At 55.6% G+C, this 13,007-nt stretch overlaps 2 protein-coding genes across 2 annotated transcripts; both read right to left on the bottom strand.

Annotated features, from left to right (window-relative positions):
• Positions 1-62: 62 nt before the first annotated feature.
• Ccdc183 (coiled-coil domain containing 183) lies at positions 63-8,663 on the bottom strand. Its single transcript, XM_040286657.2, has 14 exons — positions 8,017-8,663; positions 7,397-7,518; positions 6,855-6,932; positions 6,487-6,654; positions 6,082-6,186; positions 4,484-4,606; positions 3,130-3,255; positions 2,929-2,983; positions 2,388-2,488; positions 1,576-1,736; positions 1,181-1,349; positions 985-1,095; positions 817-913; positions 63-222 (listed from the first exon to the last, which is right to left on the bottom strand). Exons 1-14 carry the CDS (start codon positions 8,075-8,077, stop codon positions 104-106), a joined length of 1,596 nt encoding a protein of 531 aa, XP_040142591.1. The 5' UTR covers positions 8,078-8,663; the 3' UTR covers positions 63-103.
• Positions 8,664-8,806: 143 nt separating this feature from the next.
• On the bottom strand, positions 8,807-12,652 carry Tmem141 (transmembrane protein 141). The gene is made up of 6 exons (XM_078048776.1): positions 12,532-12,652; positions 12,191-12,257; positions 11,933-12,016; positions 11,573-11,680; positions 9,222-9,299; positions 8,807-8,971 (listed from the first exon to the last, which is right to left on the bottom strand). The coding sequence occupies exons 1-6, from the start codon at positions 12,583-12,585 to the stop codon at positions 8,928-8,930; spliced, it is 435 nt and encodes a 144-aa protein (XP_077904902.1). The 5' UTR covers positions 12,586-12,652; the 3' UTR covers positions 8,807-8,927.
• Between the last annotated feature and the right edge of the window lie 355 nt (positions 12,653-13,007).

Raw genomic sequence — 13,007 nt, 5'->3', positions numbered from 1 at the left:
GTGCCCGTCCCGCCCTCACGCGCCCCGCCCCGCCGCTTGCGTCCCTGCGGGTGCTAGGGCACTCCTGGAAAAATGTTTATTCGTGCAACAATCCCGGGTGGTATTACTTCCTCCTCTTCTTGGCCGCCTTGAGCCTTTCCTCGATCAGTCCCTGGGCCTGCTTCTTGATCTCGGCCCGCGACGGGACGTAGCTGTGGTCCACGTCGCCAAACTGGAAGCTTTCTGCACGGGCGGGAGCGGACCGCTGGTAGCCTGACCCTGCGCCCGCCACGCCCGCCACCCCGGGATTGAGTTCGCAGCCGCTTCCTACTTCCGGTGTCGGGGTCCTGTGACCTGTGTTGCCTGGCGGTTGGGGAAAGGCTGACCCCTGGCATGGCCCATCCTTAGAGAGGCATGGGCTCAGGAGTTCCACCCAGGGATGGACGAAATCGGAATCACCTCCCTCCTGTGACTCACGCAAACCCTCTGACTTCAGGCCACCAGGGCCTGTTGGAATGAGCCAGTCCTAAGCTGCCCACCTGCCTTGCCTTTGGCCACAGAAACCCTTCCCAATGCTCTGGCCTGGGTCTCTCCTTGTGGCTCCCGGTTTGGTATGCCCCTCCTCTCGGGAAAATTGTCATACTTCTTCTATGGCTATAGACTTTCCTGGTCATCACTGAGGCACCTCCATTAATGTAATCCCTCTTGGCACCCCTGTCCCTCCAGGATGTCCTGGTCAGATGGAGGGGATATCTTCCCTTACCTTTGCAGCTCAGACCCACTTCTGATTGCCACTGTGGCCCCTCCCAGTGGTCAGGTCCTCCTGAGCAGCCTCACCTATCATGTCCTCCTCTGCATCTTCAAAGGTGATCCTAGTGTTGTGCTTCTCCTTCAGAGTTGAGGACTCCAGGGTGTCCCTCACCTTTGTGCTGACCTGTAGGTCAGTGCCCCTTTCAACTTGGAGAGGACCTGGGCCATTTGGGTGCCCCCCTGGCCCAGAACTACCTCCTCAGTCCTGGGCAGCATTTGCAGGCGGTCAACCAGGTACATGAGCTTCCCCTGGCAGTATGTCAGCTTACTAAACAAATCAAGGGTATCGGAGGGTGCCACTTCTTTCTGTAGGCCAGAGGATGGTCTCGTCTCCTTTCTGGCCCCATCCAGAGGCCCTGGGTACAGCAGCTCCTCCCTACTCTGCTGGTACCTGGGCAGCAGGCAAGGCGATGCCGATGAGCCGGATGTACAGGTTGTCAATGCCTGTCTGGAGGATCAGCAGTAGCTGCTGGCTCCTGGTCATGTGGTTGTAGGCCTCCTGGAGCCTGGCTTCTTCCTCCTGCAGCATGTTCTTTATCTTGGACTCAATGGACTTAAAGCTGTGGAGTATGAAGGGAAACACAGCAGGGAAAGTGGCACAGTCCCCAGAGCCCAAGGAAGGCCAGGAAGCCAGGTCTGAGCTGGGGGCTGTGCTAACCCCAAAGGCTTAGGTGTTCAGACACCAGTAAGTGTGTCCCCCAGCTTCTACAAAGCCACAGACTCATCATCTGTGAGCTCCCAGCTGTTGCCACATGGGGTGGTCCAGCAGTCCTGGAAGCTGAGTACCTGACAGAGCTGGGCATCTGGTGGAACTTGAGTAGTGCCTCCTCCAGCTCCAGCTTCTTCATCAGGGCCTCCAGCTGTACCCGCCGCTGCTCACAGTCCTCCATCTGCAGCTCCAGGTTCTCCTCTGTGTTTTTTTGAGCCAGGAAGCAGCCAGCGATGTCCTAACCAATCCAGGATACAGAAAAGCAGGTGTGGGCCCGGAAAGGCAAACGGGGCTTATGCAGCCTGGGCCCCTCCCTTTGGCCAGTGCAGGTTTTCTGTACCAGAGGCTCAGTCTGATGCTGCCTGCTGCCTGCCACTGAGGACTGGGAGTGGGGGAAGGAGGGCAGCTACAGGGCATGTGTGTCCTGGAAGAGAACCTTCACAATGGGCAGAGGATAATAATCCCACCTGTAGCCAAGGAGACCATGAATCACCTTGAGTTCCTGTGTGACGATAGACAAGCTCATATCAGGGACATGTATAGGAGCTCAAGGCCCAATAACAAACCAGGTGGGATTAAAATAAATGGGGCCTGTGGGAGGCAGCTGCTCGCTGTGGCTCAGTCAGGTCGGGAAGGGGTGGGAATTGGAGGTATAGGCTGTTCCTTAGTTTTTAGATGCTCAGGTTCCAACAGGCTCCATATGCTTGAAATGGGTTGCTTTGTCCTGGGAGTACTCTCCAGGGGCTGTGCCTTGCAGACCCAGCTCCTTCCACACCTGAAAGCATATCTGGGGATATCTAGGGGGTTCAGCTTTCTGTGTCCTTTCCAGAGGGCTTGGCCCAGCTCAGATGCCCTCCTGCCGTGCCCTGGGAGTGTGAGGGAGTCTTACCCAGAGGTGAGAGCATCGCACTGCAGACTTGACCTTCTCCACCCAAGCAGTCACCTCCGTCTGGTATTCAAGTTCTGCTGCAGAAGTTTCTTTCTTCTTCACTGGGAAGAGGAGAGGGGAAGAGGTGTTAGCATGCAGGGATGGCCACAGGATGTCTCTGTACCTATCCAGCCATTGGGGAGGTCAGCTGAGGAACCAGGTACCCCAAGTCACCTGTACCTGTGACTACTCCCTTCTTGTGGGTCCTTCTGGGACACTCCAGGGAAGCCCCAGTGCAGAGGAGGGCAGGGGGCAGCATGGCACTATGGGGCTTCATGGTACTTTCAGAGGCAGCTCTGAGAAGTCACTGGGTAACAGCTCCTAGGTGCTGGGAAAGGGATCCCTTGGCCATACAGGCCAAGGGCTCACAGCCTCTGCAGGGGCTATCTCCTTCACTCGAGTGGCTCAGGTTCTACTGGGCCTTGTGGTGACCTGACTTTATGGTCCCAGCCAGAGCTGGCCTTGGAGAACCTGACTGAGCAGGCAGGAAATTCAGACTAACCCTTCAGAGTATCCGAAATCATCACACTGGAGGGGAAGTCCAGGTCTGTCTGGCCCTGATGGGAGAAAGCAGGTGAGAGTGAACTTGGCCCTCTGGAGGGAGTGGCCCTTCAGGCAGCCCTGAGTGGAGGGTCCTCCTGGCCCTCCTGTGGTGTGAGTCTTGATGGGTGGGGATGCCTGCCAGGCCCAGCCCAGGACGTACCCGGCGGTACTTCTCGCTGGTCTCCTTGCTGTGGATCTTGTCAATGAGCTTCTTCTGCTGGTTGAGCCGGTTCTCCCGTGCCCTGCGCTCCTCAATGAAGGACGCCTCCTTTTTCCTCATGTTCCTCTGGGAACACAGGTACACCATGGGGGTGCTATCTCACCACAGCCATCACTAGCCCTAGACCCAGTGGTCCATTTCAGTCCTTGTCTCACCAGGTTGTGGAGTACTGACTGAGGCTTTTGGCCATGCCCTTCTCCATGGAAGCTCACGCCCACTGGCCCCCACCATCCTCGTGGGGTAGACACCCCTTTGCCTCTCAGCACAGAGACTCCAGGCTGGCACATGCTTGCCCTCTCTTGCAGCCCAGGCTTTCCACAGCACTCGAGACCTGTGCATGTCCATATGCCTCCCAGCCCACTCAACCAGATTCCATCAAAGTGGACAAAATATGTCTAAAACCAAATTCATCATCTTCCCTCAAGGCCTGGCCTCTTCTAGCACAGCCTGCTGCAGGGGCTGGAGCCTGACCAGCTCCCCTGCTTGTGCTTGCTGACACTGCTTTCTTCGTTGCCATCCCCGGTGTCAAAGCCCACAGCCGGGACCTCTTAAAGCCTTCTCTGTCTTTTTCTGGCTACTGGCCTCCACTGTAGGCTTGGCTAGGTGGCCAGCATTTCTGCCCTGGAGCCTTCCAGCCCTGGCAACCAGTGTGAACCATTTTGAAGCACAAATATGACCATGTCTCCATCTCCTCCCAGGCCCCAGGTTAGGGGACCCTGCTGTCTCCACTGACTCACATACTGTACCTGCAGTTCTCTTCCTCCGGCCACATGTACCTATGTATCAAGATCCTTCACTTTTCTGTCCCTTCTCCTCCTGCGCTCTTGGCTGCCCCTGAGTTGCTGGATCTTTTTTTCCGAACCCACTGAAGCACTCTGTCCTTGGAAAGCCAGCCTGGACCTCCCCTAGTAGCCAGGAACTCAGATGGACTCTGTGATACCCTACACATTTCTGCCACTCTGGCCCAGATATTGTGTAGTATTTCTTCAGGGACTAATGGACCGGCCCTACCCACTTCAGAAGGGTGGGCATGTCTCCCCAGGGCCTTATAGAGGTCTTGGTACAGACTGGGTCCATGGGGGCCACTGCCCTGGGCACATCTACCTCATGACTGCCAATGGGAGCTCTCTCCCCCCATGCAGTGGGTGGGCAGAGCACCTGGTGGGGCAGTCTGTTGGAGCCTTTGAGAGATTGCTGTGATGTGGGCATGGGGGTGTCCTGACAGGTCTGGGCCAGCCACACAGGTTTGAGAGAACCACCTGTAAAGGCCCCAAACCCTGGGGCCTAAACTCACCTTGACCTCATCAGTAATCATCATGGCTTCTTGGGACAGGACTGACATGTCCGACAGTTCTGAATAGTAGTTGACCACCAGGTTCTGCAGCTTGTCCAGCTCCGTGGGGTATCCTACAAGTACCTGCATGGAGTGGGCACAGGCAGGTGGGCATGGAGGCCACAGGCAACTTCAGTGCTGCCCACACTACATGCTGGCTTCCCTCATGCCTCCCTGATTCCCTTGTGGCCCCTACACAGAATGGATCTCACCCATCCTCCATCCTTACTGTATGAGCTCTGAGAATAGTGATGGGGTCTGATCTGTGGCCCTAGCCTAGAGCAAGGCACAGGGACGATGAGAGAAATGTTCTGGGAGAAGCAGGCAGCCTGGAGACTCCCACTGCCCAGGCCTGAACATGGTAAGGAAATAAGGTTCTATACCAATAAAGACTGACTCTGGAGCCCAGGAGGGTTTGCTTGGGGGCAACTCCCTCTGCAAGTGGAGCAGAGGGGCTTGAAACCTGGGTTTATGGTCACAGAATCCAAGCTCAAAGGCAAGGCCACTCCTATCAGCCAGCCATATAACCTTGGGAAAGTTACTTAACTTCTCTGAGTGTCTCTGTCTGTAGAAAGGTTATACTGGTTCTTTCAAAAAGTTGCTGTCAGTATCAATGGACAATGTAAGATGGAGTGTATAGCACAGGGCCAGGTGCAAAGGGTCAAAAAGAGTTTAGCTATTAGTAGTCTGTTGTTAATAACCACAAAGTCCCGATTTTTTTTTTTTTGCCAAATTTTTAAAAAAGTGTAGATTGCTATGGGAATTTTAAAAAAGTGTACATGTTCTGAAAAGAAGCAGGTACTACAGAGGAGAAACATAAGGCATGCCCAAGGGAAAATATGGGGAGGGGGCCAGGAAAGAAAGGTGGGCAAGGCTTCTAGGTGAGCGTCCAACACCAGGGCTGGAGGCAAGACAGGGGGACGGGAGGATGGCATTGAGAGATGGGTATGGGGCCTGGGGTTGGGAACTAGACCCCCAAGGAAAAGCTGCCCTTCCCAGCCTATCCACCTGAGCCCAGTCTTAGGGCTTCCCCTGCCTTCCTTTCTAGGCCCTGGGCTCTCAGGCAGGCCCATCATGCTGTTCTCAGCACCTGGCTCTCTGTGAATCTCCCCCATCTCTGCTCTGAAATGTGGGAGGCAGCGAGGCAGTGACCAACCTCCCTGAAAGGGATCTTGCCTCACAGTGGGATTTGTAGCCATCAGGGGCCAGGATCTGTTGTCTGCTAGAGTGGGGCAGCTGGATGGGAAGGCAAGCAGCAAGCTGTAGGCCAGGCAGACCTCCAAGGTACAGAGGTGTCAACTCTGGACCATATTGGGGAACTGAGGGCCAGGCTGGTCTCTGACCCTCACAGGCTCACACTAAGCCATTTCCTATGTCTGAGAAAGTCCAAATGGCTCTGCTACACTCTACAATTGCATTCTTGAAAAATGAGGCTCTTAGATGTTTCCAAGTACTTTAGAGCCCTGTTTTATTGGCATCCTGGAGGAGAGCGCAGGTCTGGGGACAGCCCTGTCCCACCGAGACCCGACCCCCAGGCCAGAGCGGGGAGAGGGGCTCACTTTCTTCAGGTAGTCCAGCAGGCCCAGGTACAGCAGGTGGATGTTCTGGCAAGTGGTGATCTTGATCGTCGTCTTTTCGATGTTGTTCTCCAGCTGGCGGATGACCTGGGTCAGCACAGGGTTCATTGAGGGCGCCTGGGGACATGCCAGCCAGTGGCAGAGACCCTGCCCAGCACTCGGCTTTCTTCCAAGGGGTCGCTCCCCTAGTGCAGCCCCTCCCGCATGGCTGCGCCTTCTCCATTAGAGCTCCGCTCCTCTAGAGGACCTGTCCTGCCGCTGAGTCCCCTCCAGACCAAGGAGCCCTACACTGCAGGGTCCGCCAGCCAACAGAGCCCTGCCCCCGTAGCCCCGTCCTTTCGGAGGCTTCGGACCAGGCGAGCTCGCAGAGCTCCGCGCCCGAGGCACCTGCAGCATCCACTTCTCCTCCTTGGAGGCTTCTGACTTGTTCCGCAGGCTGGCCAGTTCCAGTTGCATGCTTTCCAGCCTCTCCTCACGCCGCCGCACCAGATGGATCAGCACGTTGTGCGCATTCACACGATCGAAGACGTACTTGCGCAGATTCGCCCGTGCCACCTGGGTTGGGGAGGGCAACCGTGCGTGCGTGCGTGCACGATGGGGCGCCGCGGGGCACCCAGGAGGGACGCGTGGCTGCCCTACAGGAGCCTTGGGATGGGAACTTGCTCTTCTCTCCGCAGGTTCCGGAGCACTGTACAGTTAGGGGTGGGTCATGGGGCAGGGCGAGGGGTCCACCCCTGGCTTGTCAGCCTCGGTACCTCCACGGTGCTGCGGCCTTGCGCCATCCTCATGTGCACGTCCTTCCCACAAGCTTTGGAGATGGTCCACTGGTCGTTCTGCGGAGGGGTGGCAGATGAGCCAGGCATAAAGCCCAGGCGTCCTCCAGCCGCCGGCCCCTGGAGGCATCTCCCTGAGGCCTCTTTTACCAAATGCTAGCCCAGCACCAAGACCTCTGCTCCTGGGGCCGCCGGAGGAGAGCACCGCGCCACCCGACTGGCCACGCAGGAGGGTCTAGCTTGGGCGCCAGGGGCGGGGGGGGTGGGGGTTTGGAGAGGGACGCCAGAGGCCCCTGCAGCGGGACTGGGACGTGCGTTTCAGATGCCGAGCGTGCGTTTCAGATGCCGAGCGCTCCGAGTGGGTGGTGGGGAACCTGCCCTGGGCAAGGGTCATAGTGAATCTCTCTCCACAGTCCCCTGCCTCAAGAGAGGAAAGGGTGGGGAATGAAGAGAGGGGGTGTGTGTTTCTTCAGCTTGAGCCCACCCCATCCCCCACCTGCGAGGAGGGGGCAAGGCTTGGGCACCTTCTTGGCCAAAGCCCAGTCCTGGGCCCCACGACGGATGTTGCTGCGCAGAAGGGCCTGGGTTGCTTTGTTCTGTGCGATCTTGTCCTTCACCCCCTGGATTTGGAGCGCCCGACATTGCTCTGTGGTGAAGGAGGGGACAGGGTGGCCAGGGTGTGGGCGGGGAGTCAAGAGAAGGGTATGGGAGAACACTGCTTCCCCAGCCATGCTCCCTCCTCCCACTCTTCTCTGGGAGGAACGGGCTCCACTCCTCTGCAGGGGTGATCTGCAGGGCTGTCAGTGAGAGTGTTGGAGAGGCCCAAACCACGAATGGGGCATCCTTACTCTCTTCCAAATATGCTACCCACAGAAGAGGCAGGCTCTTCCCGTCTCTTTGGTTCCGGTTGCTCTTAAGCTCACAAATCTCCTTTAGGTTCCCTCCTTCATACAGCCCCCTCTCATGGCAGACCCCTTAGATTCCCTTCTTCCAGCCTGAGTCTTGGGGATGGCGGTGGGGGTATAATTGGATGACCAATTGCTCCTCCATGTCCTGGTGTTAAAACTGAAGGTACTGGTCCAAGAACTAGGAACCAAGAACCCTTGGTCCCTGCAGGCCAAGTTTCAGCCAGCGCAGGGCTCACCTTGGAGCCGAGTGATGGTCCTTAGCTCCTGACTCTCCACATCTGCCTCATGCACTTTCATGATGGCTCTCAGGGTCCTTCGGGATCCCTGTACGCTGCCCACTCTCCCTGTGTTGTCTATTCAACAGAGCCAATGCTCAGATTGTCCCTGGAATTTCAGCCCATTGTGAGGGGGGTCAGGGTTCTCAATGCCCAGAGAATATGGAATCCCCTCCTCCAGCCAGCCTCAGAATCACCTGTGGACAATTGCCCTAATGGAAGAGTCTTGTGGTGGCTGCTCACTGCTTAGGAGCTCTGCTGTGTCCAGGAACCTGTTTCCTTGGTGGTGGTGGTGGATAATTTGTAACTGTCTGGCATAGCACCCCTTGCCTGCACCTCTGCACCTTCCATGTTCCCTCCCATGCCCCTAGGCTGCTTCTATAGTCTCTGGACTGTGTCTCCCAAACCTATTCTGATGTCTTTACCTTGCACCCATGTTCCAACTTCAAAGTCCATACCCTGGGTGACCTGGCTTACCACTCACTTCCCCATTTCTTCCACCTTCTCCTGATCTTTGCTGTGCTCCCTGGAGCCCAGCCAGTCGGCCCCCACCTCCCTCAGAACCCCTGGGCCTTTGTTCAGAAGTTACTTTCTCTAGGAGGGCCAGCTCCCTGCCCCTGACTCCTCCCTTTCCCCTAGAGTAGTGTGCAAGGAGAAATGAACAGCCTGGGATGCTGGGGGCCACACGAGATATAGGTACCTCTTCGCCAGCCTTGTTGGCATGGGTCTTTTATAACAAAGCACCACAGACTAGTGGCTTACACAAGTTTATTCTCAGTCCCTGAGGCTGAAGTCTAGGATCCAGGTGCCAAAGGCTGGTTTCCCTGAGGCCTGATTCCTTGGCTTACAGACACTGTCTTTTCCCTGGGCCCTCAGGGAGTTGTCTCTCTGTGCATGTTTGTGTCCTGATCTCCTCCTGTAAGAGCACACACCCATCACATTGGATTAGGCTCCCCATGACCTCATTTAACCTTTATGTACCTTGTTAAAGACTCTGTCTTAGTCACATCCCAAAGTACTAGGGGACACAGACCATAACATACACAACTTGGTATCTGGCGGAAACAAGCTTGCTAGCTCTCCATTCTCCCTTGGATACTGACTTCCTGAACTTCAGTGGGACATGTGCCTGGCCAGAGCAAGACTGCCTCCCTGGGTGTCCCTACCATAGATGCTCAATTCTGGCCAGTGGTGTGTAAGCAGAAACGGTAGGTGACCTGCTTTCCTTGTCCCCTTTCTTCCTCCTGCATAATGTGATAAAGAGACAATGCTGGAGCCCATGTGACCACCTGGCACCATGATGAGTGGTCATGGAGGGAGCAGGCTGAAAGGAGCCTTGTTCTTGACTAACCACCCTGGCCCACTACTGTGGTCTGAGCAGTTTATCCTCCAAAACTCATGCCAGAGTTTAATACTCCTTGTTAGGTATTAAAAAGCTGGAAACTTGGACTGTGGTGTTCAGAGGTGGGGGTCTCTGGGAAGGGGTTAAAGATTAGATAAGATCAGTAGGGTGGAGTCCTCTTGATAGAAGTCTGGTGGCCTTGCAGGAAGAGAGAAAGAACAGGAGACCCATATGCTGTTGCTCACCAGGGATGCGCTGGGCCTCCTCTGGACCTTGTCAGCAAAATGACCATCACCAGATATAGCCTCTCAAGCTTTGACCAGACTTGGGCCAAAATAAATCCCTTTTCTTTACATGTATGGTATATTATGGGCAACAGGAAACAGATTAAGGCACCCACCTGGACTTTTACAGGAAAGAAAATAAGGTTCTAGTTCTAGTTTGCCTAAGCCATTGTTATCTTGGGCCTGCGGCCATTCTGCCTTCCTTCTGAGACATCCTCAACAGACATTCTGAATGAGTGGCTCCAAGATGCCAGGGCAGAGCTGGCTGACCTAGCAGTGGGCCTTCTAGTACGGGGAGTGGAAGTCTGGACCATCTCTGCCTGTCTTTGTGGACTGTGATGAAGGCCATCTGGCCTTCAGCTTTCCTTTTCCATGGAGAGGAGGCCTCACCAATGGGTGAGTTTGGAATGACAGGGACCCCACATAAAGAAGCCTCAGAGCTAGGAGGAATCCGAATTCTGGGGTTCTGCATTAGGAACTTCCTTCCCACATCCTCGGCAGTAGCTGTATTGTCATAAAGATGACATCTGATCTTGGGCTGGGGTGGTGGCTCAGTGGCCTAGGGCACTGGGTTAGATTCTCAACACCACATATAAATAAATGAATAAAATAAAGGTTCATCAACATCTAAAAAAATTTTTAAAAGAAAGATGACACCTGATCTGTATTTTTTTCCCTTTGGTAGTACTAGGAATTGAACCCAGGGGTGCTTACCCACTGAGACTTTTTTTTTTTCTTTTGACAGAGTCTCACTAAGTTGCCCAGATAGGCCTTGAACTTGTAGATTCTGCTTCAGTTTCTCAAGTGATCTCATCTTTGCTCTACCACTGAACTATACCTCTTGCCCTTTTTTGTTTTTTAAAACAGAACCTCACAAAGTTGCTGAGGTTGGCCTTGAAGTTGCCATCCTCCTGCCTGAGTCTCCCAAGTAGCTGGGATTACAGGTGTAGACCACCGTGCCTGGCTGTTCTCATTTCCTTGCCCCTTTTATTCTCAGTTACTTTAGAGCTCTGGAGGGAAAAAGGACAAGCCATTTATTAGCCTCACACAGCCAGCACCAGTGGTCTCCCCAGACTTGTTGTGGGTGTAGGGGCTGGAAAGGGGACACCAAAGTACCCAGGATGCACAAGTCCCTTCCACCATGCAGGCTACCTTCTCCACTTGTGTGTGTGCAACAGGGCACAACCATTTCTGGCTCACAGTGTTTACCCTGTTTCTTGCGGCCCCACAGGAGAATGCCCATCCCCAGAGCCGGTCTGAACAGATGACCACTTGGGCAGGTCCTGGTTTGGGGGCAGCAACAGCAGAATGCACAGGTCTGTCAGGCTTGGACAGGCATGTGTGCAGAGGACACAGGATATACCTAGGTGGGGAAGCCTGTGTGAGGCAGGGAGGGCCAGGTTGGGGCTGGAGGTACAGTTGTGAACTGGGTGATGCTCTCTTAGCTGTGTGGATCTGTAAGAGGCAAAGGGAGATGGCTGGAACCACATGCACGGTCACTCAGGACCCTTGTTCCATTTCACCATAGCAAAAACTGAGTCCTGTAACCAGGATGGCAAGCCTAGGGTTCATCAGCTTGATATGGGATCAGGGTCTCCCAGTCTAGCTGCTCTTCTTGGGTACCCCACAGCCGCTGGGACCTGCCCACATGCCTCACTCTGCACCCTTCTGTCTCAAGGCCACACAATTCTCTGTCTTCCTCCTGTGAATGTAGCACTCAACTCTGCTGTACCCAATCCAGGACCAGCCCCTCGAGAATAGCAGGCCAAGGAAGCAGGAACTGAAGGGAAACCCCTTCCCAACCTATCACATGGGCCCCTGGTCTTGCCTCCCTAAAACTCTGGGGTCCTAGAACTTCAGCTGCTTCTTGCTGCCCCCCAGGCCCCCTCACCTGTGTCTCTGTCTCTGGGAAGTTGTCCTGTCTCCAGGAAGAGCCAGAGATTGCTGCATTTCTGAGACTCCACTCTTGTCACCCCATAGCTTGCCACAGAGCCTGCAACTGGAGAGCAGGAAGCAGGAGGGTGGTGGGCTGCGGGGCCTTAGCCTTTGCATTTTCAGAAGGGAAGGTGAGCACGGGGTATGTCTGGACAGACATGGTGGGTGAATTTGGACAGGGCTTCTATGCAAACTGGAGGCCCAGCCAGATGCAGGGGTGCTGGAACCATATTCTCAGCAGAAACCCATCCTTGCTTAAGACATAGTCACCTGTGCTATTCAGGGGCATTTCAGGTACATACTCTGGGATACCCACCCACAGCCATCAGCACGCTCCACTGCATCGGGTACGGGAACTTTCTCTGAATGAACATCTGCAGGCCGAAGGTCATGCCGGTGCCTGCCAAGAGCCAGGGTCCACCAATCAGCCAGTAGGCTGGGCTGGCTGGGGACCACCTGGGTGCCCCGAGTGCACCTGCTGGCAGGCGGCTTGGCGCCACCTGCTGGAGAGTCAGGGTGGGACAAGAGAGTGCGTTTTTTTTTTGACACCACAGGACACCTGGACCCAGCCTACCTGTGACAAAGGTGAACACGCCCTTCATGAAGGCGTTTGACTGGCACGCAGCATATTCCCCGAGTCCCTGGGAGACGGAAAGGAGTTCGAGGCTCAGTCCTCCCTCCCTCTTCTCTCACCGTCCCTCCAGTCCCTCCTCTGGGCAGGCCCTGGTCGTGGAGGGGTAAGACGCTGGGGACTGAACACGTCCCACCTTCCCTTAAGCCCACCAGGGACGCCCCAGGCCCAGGCAGGAGCGTGTCCCTTCGCCCCTCCTTCCTGCCGGGGCTCCCAGCCAGCCCCCCGTCCCGCTTAGGTCAGCTGCTGAGGCCCGGGGCCGCGCTGTAGGCCGGTCTTCTCACCGGGTGTTTGGCGGCCACGGCGTCGTCGACGCGGGACAGGCCAAGGGTCACCATGGTGGCCTGGTAGGAAGCGCCCGCCTGCAGAAGACGGCGAAGAGAGGCGGGGATGGGGGCGGGAACAGGGGCGGGAACAGGGGCGGGTGGGGCCCCAAAGCGCCGCCTGCGCAGGCGCAGCCACTTGCTTCGCGGACGGGAGCGAAGGTCGTGCTTCCAGTTTATAAAGCTGGGGACGTGCTTCAGAGCTCCCCTCAAGGGTTGGAGTTCTTAAAAGCAACCACGAGTATGATTTGGAATTATAATCATATAATTATAATTCCAAATTATAATTTGGAATAATTATTTAGCAAAGTACTTTCTACAATACTGCTTAAGCCCTTTCTTGGTGCCAATTCTGTTCTGAACCTGGGGTCCCACGGGGGACTTGGAGCCCCTGCCCTCAGAGTCTGGCTGACCCTTACTGGCCTCCGACCCAGGAG

Source organism: Ictidomys tridecemlineatus, chromosome 4 (genome assembly GCF_052094955.1).
Source record: "Ictidomys tridecemlineatus isolate mIctTri1 chromosome 4, mIctTri1.hap1, whole genome shotgun sequence".
In the NCBI taxonomy this organism is placed as follows: domain Eukaryota; kingdom Metazoa; phylum Chordata; class Mammalia; order Rodentia; family Sciuridae; genus Ictidomys; species Ictidomys tridecemlineatus.
This window is presented reverse-complemented; position numbering and strand designations above follow the sequence as displayed.

Coding starts and splice junctions, on each gene's coding strand:
- Tmem141 (XM_078048776.1), bottom strand. CDS start 12,585: ATGGTGACCCTTGGCCTGTCCCGCGTCGACGACGCCGTGGCCGCCAAA. Junction 12,258..12,531: donor CCGTGGCCGCCAAACACCCG/GTGAGAAGACCG, acceptor TCCGTCTCCCAG/GGACTCGGGGAATATGCTGC. Junction 9,300..11,572: donor TCCCAGAGACAGAGACACAG/GTGAGGGGGCCT, acceptor CACATTATGCAG/GAGGAAGAAAGGGGACAAGG.
- Ccdc183 (XM_040286657.2), bottom strand. CDS start 8,077: ATGAAAGTGCATGAGGCAGATGTGGAGAGTCAGGAGCTAAGGACCATC. Junction 6,933..7,396: donor ACTGGGCTTTGGCCAAGAAG/GTGCCCAAGCCT, acceptor ACCCCTCCGCAG/AACGACCAGTGGACCATCTC. Junction 1,096..1,180: donor TCGCCTTGCCTGCTGCCCAG/GTACCAGCAGAG, acceptor TCTGGCCTACAG/AAAGAAGTGGCACCCTCCGA.